The sequence below is a fragment of the Amphimedon queenslandica genome, unplaced genomic scaffold (genome assembly GCF_000090795.2).
Source record: "Amphimedon queenslandica unplaced genomic scaffold, v1.1 AMPQUscaffold_13481, whole genome shotgun sequence".
Classification (NCBI taxonomy): domain Eukaryota; kingdom Metazoa; phylum Porifera; class Demospongiae; order Haplosclerida; family Niphatidae; genus Amphimedon; species Amphimedon queenslandica.
This window is the reverse complement of record NW_003546283.1, coordinates 213,325-231,197: the sequence shown is the minus strand read 5'-3', so window position 1 is coordinate 231,197 and position 17,873 is coordinate 213,325. Positions and strand designations below refer to the sequence as shown.

The following is a 17,873-nucleotide window of genomic DNA, read 5'->3' as shown; positions in this document are numbered from 1 at the left end:
TAAAGCAGAGCTCAAAGGGGCGAGAATCCATTTCTCTTTGAACTCTCACTGGTCAAGTTTGAAAAGTAACCCTGTCATTATTATGGCGGGAGCAGGTTCAGCCCGCCAGACCTCACTGAGGATTGGTGACACTGTCCTGTTTCAAGTAAGCTCTGGTAGAGAAAGCAGAGAAAAGACTGGATATATTTATTCCGAGCTCTCAAGGTAAGGCTATACTGACACTAGTAATGTTCATTATCTTTCTTTAATCAGTTCACCCTTCAACTTTATGACAGTTTATCCAGTTAATCAAGGCTCAGAACTAGAGCCTGACTTTCCTAACATTGCCTGTAAGTCCTTCAACTTTGTAGAAGTCGTAACAATTGTTGATGCATACCAGCTTTGTTGAGTTTTTAATTTTGGATGCTTTCTTTGTTGCAGTTGCTACTTTCAAAGTGATGGTGCCTAACAAATACAAAGCCAAGCAAAGACTGCAGAAGCTAATGGAAGAGTAAGAAAGAAAGAGATAATGTTGGAAATGCTGTGCCTCTCTATTGCTTTTGTTATAATTGCTGTTGGTTGCCTCAAGGTGACAATCAAATTACCAGTATTGCATGGAGACAAAAAATGCATTAAACTGTTTTTAAAAACTTGTTATTGCATTAGTTTTTGGGATGAATACCTTTTGGCTCAGAGTCAAAGTAAACTGCAACAATGCAAAACATGGAATGATGTTTTAGCAGGTTTAATTATAGAGTTATGAGGAAATGAGTGTGCTACTGTTATTTCTTGCTTTTGATAATGCGCTATGTTTATTATGTGTCACAGGATTTGTTATGATAATTATGTTATCTTCATTTTCAGGAAAAGAAAGAAACAAGCAAGTGCTGCCCCTGATTCCCCCACTGGCTCAATGAAGTAAGACACATAATAATTATAATAATAATAATTTAATTATTCATCTTTACATTAGGAATCGATCAGAGAGCCAATACACTCGACTGTTACACCAGGCAAAGGTATGCTGTGAGGCTTTGTCTTTATTGCATGTTGCACATTCACCAATACAAGAGTTAATCTATTAGCTGCTGTCTTTAGGAACAAGCCGAAGAGGAAGAAATGGAAAATGCACAAGAGCAGGCAAGACGTGCTGGAACTAAAGTGGTTTACGGTGACCTGATACAAGTAATTCTTCTTTGTTGTCTACTTTCATCTTTCCCTTTTTGTGCTTTTTCTCTCTCTCCACTTTACCATTTCTCACCTTGCATTTGATTTTCTATTTATTTTCTTGGACAGTTGCAACATGTTGCTTCTGGTAAGTTTGTCAACGTCAGGTCAGAGGCTTCGAAAACTGAAAGCAACAATCTATTGGTAGGTGGATGCATATCTGTCAGCCACTCAATTTGTGTTGCAACAGCTGACTTGGTACCAAAATGTACATTTTTGATGTTTTTATAGGTCAATCTTAGTGAGGAGAACTCTGATGGGTGCAGTTTTGTGATATTACCAAGGTATAAAGTGCGGTCAGAAGGAGATGAGGTAATTTTGTGATTATTATTTATTTATTTTGTGATTTTTGTGATTATTAGTAGTAACATTGCATGTTAATGCATGACAAAGCATGTATTAATTGTTTTAGCTGGTTATATTCTAACCGGTTGCCCATCTTGTGTGAGCTATTCCAACATGAGTATCAAGAACTGAGTCCCAACAACAATGTCCTGCTTTAATGCTCTCTCTCTCTCTCTCTCTCTCTCTCTCTCTCTCTCTCTCTCTCTCTCTCTCTCTCTCTCTCTCTCTCTCTCTCTCTCTCTCTCTCTCTCTCTCTCTCTCTCTCTCATCCTTAGATTCGTTTTTCTGACCAAATGAAGTTGGAGAGCTTTAAGACAAAAGGACAGTTTTTGAGCTGTAGCTTTGGCCAGCGTACCTTGTATGCTGCAGGATTCTATACACATCCAAACTTGTTAGTTATTTTCAATTCATTCATGTATCTCTTTCTTTATTGTTGTAATCATCTCTTTTCTACTTTATGCAGTTATGAGTTGAATCTCTCAGCAACAGAATCAGCTCTGACTCTCATCCCTCATTCTTGTCCTTCAGTGAATAAGCATCCTGATAATGCGCTCAGAGTAAGAGTACAATCCATACAATAGTTATGAGCTTATTCATGGGATATTCTATTGCGCACTCTCTATCAATGACTATCATATTGTAGTTGTGTAAATTATAATTGATTTTTTGTCAATGCTATACCATTTGGTTGGAAAATTTGATAACCCAAAAGTGTGGTGATGATTAAGTTTTGAGCACTTAAACTCTTAAATTTTGTCAAATTTGCCTGGTCAAAATTTTTATTCCACCTCAATTTTAAACAATATCTACAGTGTTATGTTATGGTAGAGTTAAATTGTTTATTATTTTGTTCTTGAATTCCTGCTATATATTGTGTATGTTCTTGCTGGACATAGGCTGGAGGTGTTGTTAGATTGTTTCACAGAGAAGACGAGTGTTACATTGTTGCTGAAGGCTCATTTGCTAATGATGCCACTCCTACTGAGAATGGTTAGCTAATAGAGAGAGATAGGGAGGTTATGAGCTTTATGTGTTTGAATACTTTTTGGTTGTGCCTCCCATAGTTCACTGCAGACAAAGGAGAGTTGATCAAAGGAAGCATGGCAACCCTTCAACTTCTGCTAACACCTACTGGCAGATAGAAAAGGAGGAAGACCCAAGGACTGGTAAGAGATTATAGTTTCAATATTTACACTTTTAGTAATTATTATTATCATTGTTATCAGGTGAGGTTCTCTATTGGGAGGAAAGGTGTAGACTAAAGCATCTTCCAACACGTCTGTATTTAGCTGTCTGCAAAGACGAAAGAGGGAACTATGAAGTAATTTTTTTACAATTAATATTCATTTGATTGAGTTGTTCTACTCTTCTTTCTCATTTTAGGTAACTCTCAAGCGGAGGAAGTTTGATGCGACAGATCTTGACACTCTCTTTAGTTTCCATGCCCTCATTGAGGTGCTTGTAATCATGAATGACAATTATAATAATTATCATTATTTTCATTAGGAAGGCATTGAGGTCCTCCTTGAATCTTATGCAAGGATTAAACATCTTGTCAGTGGAAGATGGCTGCACTTAGTTGATGAAAGTTAGAGAAACACACACCTGTCATACCTCTCTCTTTCACTCTATTCCTCTATTAGAGTATACAAGAAAAAACTTTGATCCGACTGCCGTAGGACTAGCTGGTCTTCAATGGGACTTTGCTGAGCTTTTTCAGGTGTTAAGAAATATTATGAAACATTTTTATTTTGTGTATGTTGTGTGTAGCTCACGACTAGCAAAAATGAAGAAGATTACGATGCATTTACGCTACAGGAGGTTGGGAATGGCTTAAGTCATAGTGAAAGTTTAAGTTTATTTGTTTGCTTTAGGTTCCATTTGATTTGCTTAGAAGGTTCAATTATGTTGCTGGTATATCACCTGTATTGACATCACACATAAAATTTGTAAGCATAAATTACTTCACACTCATTTATCAATCTCTTTTTTTTTGCTCAATTTTTTATAACTAATGCTACTTGCAAACCATTTTATTTTTCTACTACTTAATTTCCCATTGTTAATAATGTCTCTTCTTTGTCTTTGGCATTGTTCTTTCCATGTGTCTCTTTTCAATTCTTCTCTCCTACAGCTTCAGTCTGGCAATGGTGCTGCGATACCTCAGAAGCAAGCTAGTCGTGTGAAGCAGACAATTGCCGAGTTAAAGGACTCCATACTAACACTCTCTGACAGAGATACAAAAAATAATCAGAAACTGTTGAGAAATATCCAGGTTAGAGAAAGAGTGAGAAAGAAAGAAAGAGTGAAGAAAGCAAGAAGAAGGCCTGCACATTTGCAAGTTTTTGTGCTTTCTACCTAGCTACTTCCTCCATTAATTAGGTTGTAGAACAACTAACAGAAATCTTGAAAGTGTCTCAATCAATGAAGTTGATACCGTCACTGTGAGATCTCAATGATTCCCTGATACATGATTGATTGTCTTATATAGGCACCACAGTGATGTGTGTCGTGAGTGTTATAACGTCATTCAAAAGTTTTTAGAAGGTGACAGTCGAAAGAATGAAAACTATCTTGCACGTTACCTAGAGTTTTTCCAAACACAGGTAAACTACATATATAATTATTTACCCACACCAGGGTTTCCCCCCACAAAGCATGCTAAGTGAGCTAAACAGCATGAGCTTCATAAGCTGACAAGCACTACAATACAGTAGAACAACTTTAAAATTTTGTAAAAAATCCAAATTTGGTTCAAATTGATTGGAATCAGCTCCAAGTTGATACACAGCTTAAAGACATGTATATGTATCAGGAAAAATCTTTTATATATCTCTATCTTTATTTTAGGTTCAAAAAGGCCTTGATGCAGAGGAGGTTCTGGTAGAGATTGTACAAGACAATCTTAAAATTGTAACAAGGATGGCCGAGACCAGAATGACTGCAATGATTGATCAATTCATAGCAACAAAAGTATTCTCCATTATAGAGTATACACTCCTTTAAAACCTGTCTCTTTAGGACGCAAGGTTTCTTGATTTCTTGAGTTCTCTGTGCGTCTGTTCTGGTCGTCCTATCCCATCTACACAGGGTAATATAACAGTTATTCTATTAATAATTTTATTTAGTTATTGATGTGTAGATCGCTTGCTTACTGAGCTTGTCATTCGCTATGGAAGGGTAAATGAAATTAATGACAAAAATGATTATACTTTTATTTATTTTAGGAGTTGCTGTACACAACCAATTTAAAGAAGAAAGGTGAAAAGAATGAAGAAGTAGCAGTCTATTACCGACCAAAGGATTCATCTCATGCTAGAGATATTCGATCTTTAAAGCCGAACTCTACCGATCCAGCCATTGTTGTAAGTATGACCTACAGACGTACAATGTAAACTCTTTAGGGGTACACTACCTGTCCTCAATACAGAAGTGTTTGTACCGCAATATTCACAACTTGTGTAACCGTGGCACATTTTCACTTTGTATATTTTTTACGTCTATAATAATGTTTTGTGTTTTCATTCTTTCCTTTTCTGTTGTTAGGATGATTATGAACTATTGAAAGGACAGTTGCACATGTTTGGTAAACTCTGCAAGGTAAAAATATGCCAATTACAGTATCAAAAGACATGCATTAGTATAATAGTAGAGGTACTATGTATTTTTAATAGTATTCACCAGTACTAGTATGCACATGTACATATGTCTGTGCTTTATTATCTTTTCAGGGGAACAACAAGAGGACATTGGACTTTCTAGTCATACCAAGGAACAGAGATGGGTATGTTAGTTTTGACCAGGTGTTCCACTGTGCTCAGAATACTAGCATTGACCCTGAGCTACGTAAATGCTATGTTGAACTGATCTTGGTCATGTTTGTTGATGTCGATGATAACAGGCCTTTCCTGGACCAACTCTGCTACTCATTTGTAAGTGTTACTATTAATAGAATGAATGTCACTATTAATAGAATGAGTGTTACTAATAATAGAATGCTATGATGTACATTAATATTTTGTGATTCTTTAGAAATATGAAGATTTGTCTCCTGACCCATATGGTGACACTGGTGATGATGAAGACACTGCACTGACTGGTGTAGCTAATTTACATTTCAAGTTTCTGAAGCTGTGGTTTGTGAAAGTCATTACAGACTACGAAGTAATGATTCATTACACTTTAATGTAATAGCTATAGTGTAGCATCAAAACAGTCCAATGATTTATGTACTGTACTTACAATAATGATAGTATTTAGTTTGAAAGTTACAATTGTACATATTAAATATCAGGATACTTACTACCCTAGCTGACTGCAGGATTAAAAGTAAAAACCAAAACTGATTTAAAAAGATGCAAAAGTGGCAGAAAATAACATATCATTATTATTAGTAGCAGTAATAATGTATTAGATCACAATGTATTATGTATGTGTGTTATTGTTGTCAACATTATATAGCACCTATGCTGTAATGAAGAAAATATTGAAAAGAATGAGCTCTTTGCTGAGATACTTAACGTCCTTGGTAACCTGGTTCGTAATGGGTACTATGACTCTGAGGAGGACATTGATGAATTAATGAAACCATTAGTTGATGTTCTAGATGGAACTACTGACAAACTGAATGAGGGACAAAATGAGAGTAGTTACAATGGTAAATTTTTATTGATACTTATACTTCCAAAATGAGTAATTGTAGTTACTTCAACTTTTCTACATAGCATAAGGATATCAATATGTATCTGAAAATGTAATAAAAATTTTGGGTGATTTCAGAGCCTTTTTTGAAAAAAACCATGGGCTATATATAGCCTTGGGTATTTTTCCAAAATTGGCCTGTTTTTATAAATGGCCATAACTTGAAAATTTGAGCTCAGAATCGACTCAAACTTTCTACATAGCATAAGGACATCAATGTGTATCAAAAAATATAATAAAAATTTGGGGTGATTTTGGAGCCATTTTTTGGAAAAAACCATGGGCTATAGCCTTGGGTATTTTTCCAAAATTGGCTTGTTTTTAAAAATGGCCATAACTTTAAAATTTGAGCTCGGAATCAACTCAAACTTTCTATATAGTATAAGGACGTCAATATGTATCAGAAAATGTAATAAAAATTTGGGGTGTTTTCGGAGCCATTTTTTAGAAAAAAATTATGGGCTATAGCTTTGGGGTATTTTTTAAAAATTGGCCCATTCTATTTAAATGGCCATAACTTGAAAATTTGAGCTCGCAATCGACTCAAACTTTCTACATAGCATAAGGACATCAATGTGTATCAAAAAATGTAATAAAAATTTGGGATGATTTTAGAGCCATTTTTTGAAAAAACCATGGGCTATAGCCTTGGGTATTTTTCTAAAATTGGCCAGTTTTTAAAAAATGACCATAACTTGAAAATTTGAGCTCAGAATTGACTCAAACTTTCTACACAGCATAAGGACATCGATGTGTATTAGAAAATATATCATTTTATAGATAAAATTAGAAAAGAGGACACAAAAGTGAACAGAGCTGTCTTCTATGTAAAGAGAAAGTAAAGATATGATAGACAATGATATACATGTACATGTTAATTCTACTTTATCACAGGGCTCTAGAGGTCATGGAGCTGTTTTTTAGATTCAAGTTTTACGTCAAACTCCAGGTATAGACGAATATCTCTCGTCTTTTGTATGAGTTTTTCTCTTTTCCTCCTTTGTTCGCTTTTTCTAGAAATTTTTGAATGATTTTAAAATGCTGGAAGGAAGTGGTGGGAGGATGTTAGTTGGTAGGAAAGAGACAAGGGATGGGCCACCTCACGATTTGAGACAACTTAAAGTTGGTATCGATCCAGCTAGATGCCACGAATGGCTCCAGTCGTCAGAAATGACAAAGTATGACCAATAAATCAATCGTTGTAGTTTCATCAATTGCAATTTTCCTTTAACATGCATGTAGATCTACATGTACGTGTAAGCTATTGATAATGCATGTGAATTTTGAAAACTGCATGACTTTAACTTGATTGTTTTTTATTGAAATAATTAGTTGAAATTTAAGAAAGAGATTAGTATTATCTACTCTTAATATTATTATAGGAAAGTCCGGCTTAGACTTGGTTCCCTGTGTGAAGGAGCCATTAAAGGTTCTTTCCACGATGGCCACATCCCCAAATTGGAGTCAGTGCTACTAGATCTGTCAGAGTATGATTGCGATGAGCTGGTGACTGCTTCGCTTGATCTCTTAACACAAATGTACTTCTTTGAAGAGCAATTGTTCCAAAAGGCACAGCAGGTAGATTAAAACACAGTGTACAAAATTATATGAAATGTGTTTAAATAAAAGTTTTAAAATTGTCACTAGCAAGAATACAGTAAAACCCTGCATACTCATTTAAGAGTGGCATCTAATATATTTTTTATTCCTTTTTCCTCTTTATTTGTCTCATAGTCACAGCTCCTAATCTGTCAAGAAAGCATTGCCCACTATGATATTGTTAATGAACTCCTTCCTGAGTTGAGGCATCTCCTCCTCATTGATCCTGATCAAAAAGATCAAGACAGGATCAAGGTCATACTCACTGAACTCTCAAATCTTTTGATTATTTCTGATTACAATGATGAGCCGAATAGGAGCAACCAAATAATGCTGGATAACTTCGGTAAATAAGAGAGAGAGAGAGAGAGATAAAATTTATTCTGATATAAATGCACAATTGTGGTTGTTTAGTTGAAGCTCAAGACTTGCTTTAGTTACATTTTTGTGAATCATGATTTATGAATATTGTTTTTATGTTTCTATAGGAATTCTTGATGATATTTTAAGCTATATTCTTTCAAAAGGCTCAGAAGGATCTGAAGGCAAGCCACTAAAAATTTTTAATTGCACATTATATTTGATGTGATTGCCCATTGTATTTTTTATGAATATAGCTACTGTCCAGCAAGAAGTGTTTCAAAAGTGTTTCCACCTGTTGCGTCGAATGACTGCTGAGTATAAGAACGTCAGTTTAAATGATTCACTTTTTGATGGTCAATAATTATTAGGTACAAGAAAGATTATTCAATAGAATTGAGGACCTTTTATCTGTCAAGATACCTGAAGCTCTGGCTGATCTTGCTGACCTACTGACTGAAGTCAGCCCCACCCACCTCTCTCTTTATCATCTTTATACCTACAACCATTCCTTCTTTCTTCTTGTCACCTTTATTTCTTTCTACATGTACCTACTTATTTTCAGTAATAGATCTTGCCACATTTCATTATGTTTCTTTTTCAGATGTTTACTGGTGGCGCTGAGCTGGCTTTAAGAGTCATGGAGTCTCATGTTGACAGGATATTTGAGATTATCGTCGACTGTCAGAATGGTACAGTACAAGCCCATTTCATGATAACACTGGAAGCTATGGCTAAAGTAAATTACATTGAGCTTTACTTGTACGTACTACATTTAATGTTTTTGTGGCCTTGCTCCTTTGGCACACTTTGTGGGAAACCCTGAATACATATGTACATGTACATGTACATGTACATATGTATGCATGTATTTAAATAAAGGATTTATTCCTTGTGTACAGATTGAAGAACTTGATATTAACATAAAGAGCACGCAGGGTATGATAGTAAAGAACTTCTGTCGCTATCGTAACAAGTTCTGCCACGAGGTTCTTGGTGAGGGAGACAAATTTGCTGAAGACAGGCTTAAAATACTAAAGAGGGTAATTATACATGAGAGGAAAGACGAAATTATTAGTTTTTTTTGCTTTTGTAGCAAGAAGAGACACCTCAGCTCCAGCTCTTGCTCAGTGTCATTGATCTGTTGGCTGCTTGTGCTGAAGGAAAGCATCTCTTTATAGAGTCAGTCTGTCAGAACATTCTCTCAATTGATGAACTGATTAAGTAAGGAGAGATTGAGCAAAATGCACTATGGAATGAACGATACTTTTTGTGTATAGGATCGTCAGTGAGCCTTTGTCTCCTTTGCGCAAGAAACCTTTTGTGAGGTTCTTGATTAGCGTCTACATGAGCTCTGACAGAGACCAGGAGGACAGGAGTGGCAGTGGAGTCACTCTTTCACATGGAGGGTATATCAATTATAATTATCAATTAAACTAGTTTGTATTCTTTCTCCTTTTTCTAGTGTTATATGGACTTATCTTGATCATTTGGCCGAGCTGCTTAAAGACACAGCTGGAGCAATCCACATGATCAATTTTGAAGAGAGCAAAGCCGGAGGACGCCGCCAGCATCTCAAAACTAGAAAAGGAATTCGTCCATCCTCTCAATTTTTTCTACCTCCATTAAAGAAAGTCATTCCAGGCGTAACAGGTATGATATAAATTTTCTGTACTTCACAATAATTTTATTCATTTTTATAGATAGTAAAGGTGTGTTAGTACCAGGTCTGCTGGACTATTTGATAGAAGGAGTCATACCATTCCTTCACATCTACTACTGCTCCTACTTCAGTCCTGCATCAGTCAACAACGAGCAACAGAGAGACATGGAGTATGAGACATCTATCAGAATAGCTCAAAACATGATTGTAAGTCTATAATAATTATGCACCTTTCTTACATTGTGTGGCTCTACTCTCAGACTCTCAGGAAAGAGCTTCTCAAGGTTTCTCCTTCAGAGCACCACGTTCAGATGTTTCGTGAGATAATCCTCTCCCTCCATTGTCATGAAAGGATTGCCCGAGAGGCTAACATTGATGCAAAGGTAGAAAGCATGTCAGTTGTCAGCATCAGACAACAAGTAGACTCAAAACGAAAATCATACAGCAGACAAAAATCTGTCAGAATAGGACCAGTCCAATCTATTAGCTTAAGAGAACAATTGATTCTCGAGGAAAAAGAGGTATAAAGGGAATTCGGTTTTATTGAAAGCTGTATTGCTGTACATATATGTGCATGGAAAAACCTGAGACTATAGTGGGGTACTCCAATGGAGAAGGAGTATTGATGTGGTGATCAATGGAACCAATTTAAAGGGAATGAGTATCATTGGGACACAGAGTTGTTCTTGTAGTATTGTTTTTATAATTTTTACTAAATAAGAGAATTATTATTATAAATTATTCATCTAATAGTTACTGTTACTAATATTTATGTTGATATTTTTTTACTTTTTAAAGATTATCGATTCACTGTCTGCTACACAATCTCCTGCTCTTCCCCATCGTGCTCTCATGAAGTACAAAGACCAGCAAAAACTCAACTCAACTTTTAAAACCTTTTCAAGAAACTACCAGCTGGCTTATGTTGGACTCAACACTGCCAAAGAGCAAATAAAATCTGAAATATCAGAAAGTATGGACACTAATGATCGACTCATCTTATCCTCTTTTGTTTAGAATACAGTGAGGAAGGAGAAGAATTGCCATTAGGACCAAACTTCCAATGCCTCGTGCAGCTATACATGTATGATACCTATAGGTCATTAAATCTTATTATATTTGTATGTAGTGATAGATCTGGGCCTACTTGTAAAGTTAGTGGAAAGGCGGAAATGCTTTTAAAACAATTAACGTAAGACAGAAAGAGACTTTATAAAGCTTTCACTTATGTATCAATATTAATAGTGCTTCTCAATCACGAACTGAGCAGCTGGGAGAGAGGGAGCAGATTATTCAAGATGTGCTTGATGTTAGGTGCCTACAAGTAAGTCTTGGTATCCTCCTCTTTTCATAAAATAGTCTCTCTACTTCTTTCTCTCTCTCTCTATATAGATACTTAGAGCTCTTATACATAATCAAATAATGAGGATTGATCCAGAGCTAAAAGACAGGGACCCAACCATTTACAGAAGGTACTGCATACACTATGAAGTTATGGACATCTTGCCATTTGTATATGTTCTTTATATTTTATATTATTTTTATTCCCTCACTTTTTTTAGCAAAAGCAATGAGCTAATAGTTCCTTTTCAGGATGCAGTTCAAAGTTACTGTGGAAATGCAATGCTAAAGGTGATGAACCAATAGTTGCATGTGAATATAGTGCTAAAGCTATTATTGTCTCTATATAGATCATCAGTCTTCTCTCTCATACAAATGAGAGCATTTCAAAAGAGGCCATTGCCCTGATGAAGACTATGTTATTCTCTGGTAATGAGAATGTTCAAGAGGGACTTGCACAAAGTGTAAAGGACACCAGAGAAGAGACACTCTTCATTAATTTGAAAGAAAAGCTGGAGAATGCCTCAGTGAAATACAAAGAAACGTAAGGAGAGAGAAAGAGAATGAAAAGATGAACTTCAAAGGAAAGAATAATTTCATATGCTTATTGTTTTACTGACCTTAGGCGTGACTTGCAACTTATTTTAGATGGAAGGAAAAACCTCCAGTCTTCAAATGTGAGTTTGTGATATATAAAACTTGTTGATATGCTTTTATTTTAGGCTGAGAAAAAAATGAGTCAAAGTCCTTCAGCACAAGTTGCCATTGCAATTGAGGTACATGCTTATATGTAATATGTTACTTCAATAGTTGTGTATTATTACAATTACAATGTGATTCATGGACTGATATATAGTGCAAGTTTATAATTGCATTTTCATTAATAGGAACCAGTGGTGAGGTATACACCACAACCTGATGATGATGCAACACAAATGGGTAAGTCTATTATTATGTACACTCTACCACTTTATCATTAATTCATCTTTTTTTATAGATGAAGCTTTAACTTGTATCTTTGACCAATCAGTGAGACTACATTCATGCTCTATCAACAGTTATTTAAATGTACTATTATTATATTAGGAGAAACCAGAGTTGCTTGCATATGATACAAGCTGGACTAATCTGGTATTGGAGGTCATTCGCTACATGTGTGATGGACAGAACAGGACTCTGCAACACTATCTCAGGGAGCAGCCAGACAATTTTAAGGTAATTTATAGAAAGCAAATGCTAGAACTTTAATGCAATGTATGAACTCAAATGCAAGAAAAATCTTCAAAGTTAAAAAAAATGTCCTACAACAACTTTTATGCATGTAGTTTTTTCACTACATAATTTTTTATTACAATTTTTAGACCGTCAATGTAGTAGCTGAAGTGACATCTCTTCTTCATGTCTACACATCAGATCTGACCGTTGAGAACCTTTCACAGATTGACGAAATCATTCAGGCTCTCGTGGAAATGTGTGTGGGGAATACCCCCAACCAGAGAGTTATCTTTGAGAAACAAGTGAATGAGCCTTTGAATAGGCTACTTGGCCTGTCGGTAGTAGAGGCACATCAGACCTGTGGACAGCGTGACACAGATCAAGTGAGGAGGAGAATGAAAGTGAAGAGGATTAGCGTGCTTTTTATTGTTATAGTGTCCCAAATGCAAGTATTTGGAGGATTTGGTCAAAGTAAAGGGTAGTGTTGTTCAGTTGCTTGATGCTATGCTTGAAAATACCAGCTCTCAGACGCAAGAGATAACAGAAGTTAGTAATCAAGAGTATAGCCACTTGTTTCAGTCATATAACTAATGATTTATTTAAATCAATGTTTAATAATAGTAGGGGTGTCAACCCCATTCAAAAATTTTGGATTTCACAATTATTAATGCATTGTCTCTGGTTAAAGAGTTTACACTGCCCAAGTCTCATTTTTATACTCAGTTATTTGTAAAAGCTATCATGGGTTGGACACAATGTGGTTAACATTTCTGTACTTGTGTAAACTGTTAAACTGTCAAGCCATAGGCTTATGATCTAGGAATTTTTATACACAAAACAGTATCTATAATACATTAAGCTACAATGCATATAATAATATGCTGTTTCTGATTGAAGGGCATAGGATCCACTATTGATGTGCAATCTTTGCTGGACACTATGAGTTTCTTCTGTGAGTTTGAGGAGCATCCCCTGATGTTGCTGAAAGAAATGAACGATGACTGCGAGAGAGGAATGTTTAGATCTTACCACATACTTGTTTCACTCATGGGTTCCAAAGCAATTGAAAAGATACGGAAAGGTTTGTACTGAACGTAAATCTTGCCTTTAGAGTAGAGTTTAATTCATAAGTATTATTGTTATTATTATTATTATTAAATTTTGTGTTTGAATAAATCAAAATATGCACCCACATTAAATTTTTGTAGAAAAATTCCATTTTTATTTTCCTTCAACAGATAAATTGCAAGACGATATAAAAGGTGCTTATGAAAAGTGCCATGAGAACACAAGAACAATTGAGATTCATTTCAAAGATGAAGAGACGTCTGAAACAACACTGGCCCGAGTCCATTTCCCTCATAATCCAGATGTAAGCATCTTCACCCTTGGTCTGTTATGAGCCTGTACCCATGTACTTGTATATTCATAATTAATCATTACGTTTTACTGTTTTCATTTCTCAAATTTAATGGCGTTCTCTCTATACTGTGCATTTATTTTTAAAGGATAGTCTTAGAGAGGCGGTTACTGAGTTAGTTCGTTGGAGTATTGACAGAGACTCAATGGAAGACAAGCAGAGGGCGCTGCTAGACCTGATGCCAGCACTTAAAAGAGACATCATTCATCAGGTGAGTGCATGGTTTCAAGCTGATACTCCAGCCACTATTGCATTTGTAGAGAAATTTAAATGAAAAGAAAGTTTTGAAGCCACTCCTCATGTTCCCGTGAGTATATAAACCATAATGTGTACTAACTCTGATATAATGTTCTTTATAGAATATTCCGGTATCGACTACTAATGTTCCTGACTGTCCTGCTAAACTTGTTTGTCCTGTTTGTTTACAAAGTACCAACTGAAGCAACAGGAGTGTAAGCTCACCATCAAAGCATACCTGCATTACGATATTACTGTGCATGCTTGTTATTAAATTGCTTCTTATATATCTACATAGTCACCTGCCAATGGTTCCGGAGTGGTTCATACCATACATGCTCTTTATATTGGGTGGGTTCCACCTCATCCTCTCATTGTGGGTCTTCATTGAGTATTTCATTATTAACTGGCCACACTTTAGTCTCCCTTCATTTGTCAATAAGATACAGTAAGCAAAAAACTTTAAATGATCAAATTATTTTGATCATTGCCCCCCAAGATATCAGCATTGAGTAGTTCTTACTGTATCATTTTATACTTTTTTGCAGTCATTACATTGCTAAGAAAAGGAACCCAGAGGGCACTGGTAGCCATTTAGTGACAACAACCTGCTTGGATGTTGGGATATTTGGAGTGAAAACCCTCTACATGTTTGTATTTCTCTTATCCTCAATCCTTTCCCTGGGGCTCAGCGGATACTTCTATTGCATTTGTCTCCTCTTCATAATTGCAAATAACGATATACTGAAGAGAGTGTTGAGGGCTGTGACTAAAAATGGTATATGAACAAAAGAATTTGTTTAAAAAACATTTTAAATGAATTAAATTTGCTTCTCCTTCCCTTCTCTTACCTCTTCCCTCACCTGCCTATAGGTATTTCACTGATATGGGTTGCAGTTCTTGGGATTATTGTCCTTTTTATTTATGCTGTCATTTCATTTGCTTTCCTGCATCAGTATTTTAAAATCACAGACGATGCTTCTCTTTATTGCAAGAGTCTCCTTGAGTGCATGTACTCAGTCCTAAGATATGGTCTTATTGATAACATTGGGCTGGTAAGGAAATAATTGTGTGCTCGATTATGTGATAATTTCTACATCAATGTAGTTTTCAAAGTTCAATATTTTATTGTTAATTTTTTGTCTTTTTTTATTAGTTGATTCCTTTGAATGCTACTGAAGATGGAAATGTTGAATCATTTTCAGCTCAGTTTCATATTCCACGTCTAATTTTTGATCTCTCGTTCTTCATAATTGTCATTACTATTGGACTGAACATAGTATTTGGTATCATTGTCGACACGTTTTCTGAGCTAAGAGGAGAGAGAGTGAGTTTCTGTTCAGCATCAATAAAGCAGATCTGACATTGTTTTTTGTGTAGAGCGACATTGAAAAGGATCAGAAGAGCCAGTGCTTTGTCTGTGATCTTCCAAGTCATGAGTTTGAAAGAAAAGCTAAGGTACAGTAGGTAGTATTCACTCAAAACTTTACTTGTCTTATTAATGGCCTCATTCTACAGCATGTAGAAGTTTGGGCTGACTTTGACTTTTAAGTTATGGCCACTTACAAATATCACAATTGGGACTGAAAATTTTTTATTACCTTTTTGATAACTTTCCACTCTTGCTGATACATATTGATGTCCTTATGCTATGTAGAAAGTTTGACTAAAATTTTTTGAGTTATGGGCATTTTAAAAAACCCGCCAATTTCCAGAAAAAACCCAAGGCTATAGCCCATGGTTTTTTCCAAAAAATGGCTCCGAAATCACCCCAAATTTTTATTACATTTTCTGATACATATTGATGTACTTATGCTGTGCAGAAAGTTTGAACTGATTCCGAGCTCAAATTTCAAGTTGTGGCCATTTTTAAAAAATTGCCAATTTTTGAAAAATACTCAAGGCTATAGCCCATGGTTTTTCGAAAAAATGGCTCCGAAATCACGCCAAATTTTTATTACATTTTCTGATACATATTGATGTACTTATGCTGTGCAGAAAGTTTGAACTGATTCCGAGCTCGAATTTTCAAGTTATGGCCATTTTAAAAAATTTGCCAATTTTTGAAAAATACCCAAGGCTATAGCCCATGGTTTTCCGAAAAAATGGCTCCGAAATCACCCCAAATTTTTATTACATTTTCTGATACATATTGATGTCCTTATGCTATGTAGAAACTTTGACTAAAATTTTTTGAGTTATGGGCATTTTAAAAAACCCGCCAATTTCCAGAAAAAACCCAAGGCTATAGCCCATGGTTTTTTCCAAAAAATGGCTCCGAAATCACCTCAAATTTTTATTACATTTTCTGATACATATTGATGTACTTATGCTGTGCAGAAAGTTTGAACTGATTCCGAGCTCAAATTTCAAGTTGTGGCCATTTTTAAAAAATTGCCAATTTTTGAAAAATACCCAAGGCTATAGCCCATGGTTTTTCGAAAAAATGGCTCCGAAATCACGCCAAATTTTTATTACATTTTCTGATACATATTGATGTCCTTATGCTATGTAGAAACTTTGACTAAAATTTTTTGAGTTATGGGCATTTTAAAAAACCCGCCAATTTCCAGAAAAAATCCAAGGCTATAGCCCATGGTTTTTTCCAAAAAATGGCTCTGAAATCACCCCAAATTTTTATTACATTTTCTGATACATATTGATGTCCTTATGCTATGTAGAAACTTTGACTAAAATTTTTTGAGTTATGGGCATTTTAAAAAACCTGCCAATTTCCAGAAAAAACCCAAGGCTATAGCCCATGGTTTTTTCCAAAAAATGGCTCCGAAATCACCCCAAATTTTTATTACATTTTCTGATACATATTGATGTACTTATGCTGTGCAGAAAGTTTGAACTGATTCTGAGCTCAAATTTCAAGTTGTGGCCATTTTTAAAAAATGCCAAAAATCTGAAAAATACCCAAGGCTATAGCCCATAGTTTTTCCAAAAAAATGGCCCTGAAATCATGCCAAATTTTTATTACATTTTCTGATACATATTGACGTACTTATGCTGTGTAGAAAGTTTGAACAGATTCTGAGCTCAATTTTTAAAGTTATAGCCATTTTAAAAATAGCAGCAAAAAGCAAGGGCTATCAGTCTAAAGGAATGTCAGTTATTTGCTCATTTCACAATTCTTTGGATGCCCAAACTAAACCCAAGCTACATGCAGTACATGTATTTAATTTCATTCATAATTTTAGGGTTTCAATAATCATGTAAAGCACGACCACAATATGTGGGACTATGTCTATTATTCACTGTATCTTGATAACATTGATACTGGAGATCAGAATGCCATTCAGAAATATGTCTATCAACTGGTAAGTATTAGATATTGTGTTATAAACATAATGTCCTTTCTTTAGATTGAAAAGAAACAAACTAAATTTTTTCCTCAGCAAGAAGCAATTTGTCTTGCAGTGGAGGAGAATACTACTGATGAGCTCATTGAGTCTCTGATTGAGAGGGTTGAATATGTGGTCCAGCACTTTAAGGATAAAGTGAATATTATAATCAATCAAAAGATGATGGCAGGTTTTTATTAAATATTTGTGTTTTTTTCAGGAGCAAGTCAAGAGTGTGACTGCAAAGAAACAAAAGCAGAAGAATTGGGAAGAGAAATTCTTAGGAAAGACTCCTTCCTTTTATGATGATTCACAGTAACATTGCAACTGGAAAATAATGCAAAAAAACCTTTTTACCCTTTTTATTGCTGAACTTTAGTTTAAATGTACCTTTTTTTAGCTGGAACTTTAAAGAAAATAATTTTAGCATTTTTAC

The 17,873-nt window shown here is 35.3% G+C and overlaps 1 protein-coding gene across 2 annotated transcripts; it reads left to right on the top strand.

Moving 5' to 3' along the window:
• Position 1: 1 nt before the first annotated feature.
• Positions 2-17,872, top strand: LOC100632615 (inositol 1,4,5-trisphosphate receptor type 1-like). 2 transcript variants are annotated; one of them, XM_019994178.1, is made up of 71 exons: positions 2-204; positions 253-329; positions 421-490; positions 844-897; positions 953-998; positions 1,078-1,164; positions 1,276-1,350; positions 1,438-1,518; positions 1,827-1,942; positions 2,015-2,108; positions 2,448-2,541; positions 2,616-2,717; positions 2,778-2,872; positions 2,935-3,006; positions 3,058-3,139; positions 3,195-3,271; positions 3,322-3,372; positions 3,426-3,500; positions 3,686-3,826; positions 3,934-3,995; positions 4,043-4,157; positions 4,402-4,524; positions 4,573-4,642; positions 4,694-4,731; positions 4,779-4,916; positions 5,098-5,151; positions 5,283-5,483; positions 5,584-5,715; positions 6,013-6,208; positions 7,033-7,090; positions 7,147-7,201; positions 7,270-7,430; positions 7,635-7,830; positions 7,987-8,197; positions 8,340-8,396; positions 8,469-8,539; positions 8,583-8,672; positions 8,816-8,950; positions 9,114-9,254; positions 9,308-9,435; positions 9,492-9,620; positions 9,677-9,864; positions 9,915-10,081; positions 10,135-10,257; positions 10,673-10,847; positions 10,892-10,958; positions 11,004-11,066; positions 11,120-11,198; positions 11,267-11,346; positions 11,437-11,506; positions 11,566-11,759; positions 11,841-11,892; positions 11,938-11,991; positions 12,103-12,154; positions 12,213-12,244; positions 12,302-12,430; positions 12,577-12,813; positions 12,866-12,976; positions 13,328-13,511; positions 13,669-13,802; positions 13,939-14,061; positions 14,111-14,157; positions 14,210-14,302; positions 14,386-14,535; positions 14,636-14,865; positions 14,961-15,142; positions 15,244-15,414; positions 15,468-15,545; positions 17,294-17,413; positions 17,459-17,593; positions 17,658-17,872. In XM_019994178.1, the coding sequence occupies exons 1-71, from the start codon at positions 83-85 to the stop codon at positions 17,754-17,756; spliced, it is 7,791 nt and encodes a 2,596-aa protein (XP_019849737.1). In that variant the 5' UTR covers positions 2-82; the 3' UTR covers positions 17,757-17,872. The 2 variants fall into 2 exon arrangements, with proteins under 2 accessions (XP_019849737.1, XP_019849736.1); XM_019994177.1 differs by having other exon boundaries at positions 10,135-10,395.
• Position 17,873: the final 1 nt, after the last annotated feature.

Excerpts from the sequence above, each read along its gene's own strand:
- LOC100632615 (XM_019994177.1), top strand. The coding sequence starts at position 83 with ATGGCGGGAGCAGGTTCAGCCCGCCAGACCTCACTGAGGATTGGTGAC. Across the intron at positions 2,109-2,447 it reads ATCCTGATAATGCGCTCAGA|GCTGGAGGTGTTGTTAGATT; the intron begins GTAAGAGTACAA and ends TGCTGGACATAG. Across the intron at positions 14,303-14,385 it reads CCAACTGAAGCAACAGGAGT|TCACCTGCCAATGGTTCCGG; the intron begins GTAAGCTCACCA and ends ATATCTACATAG.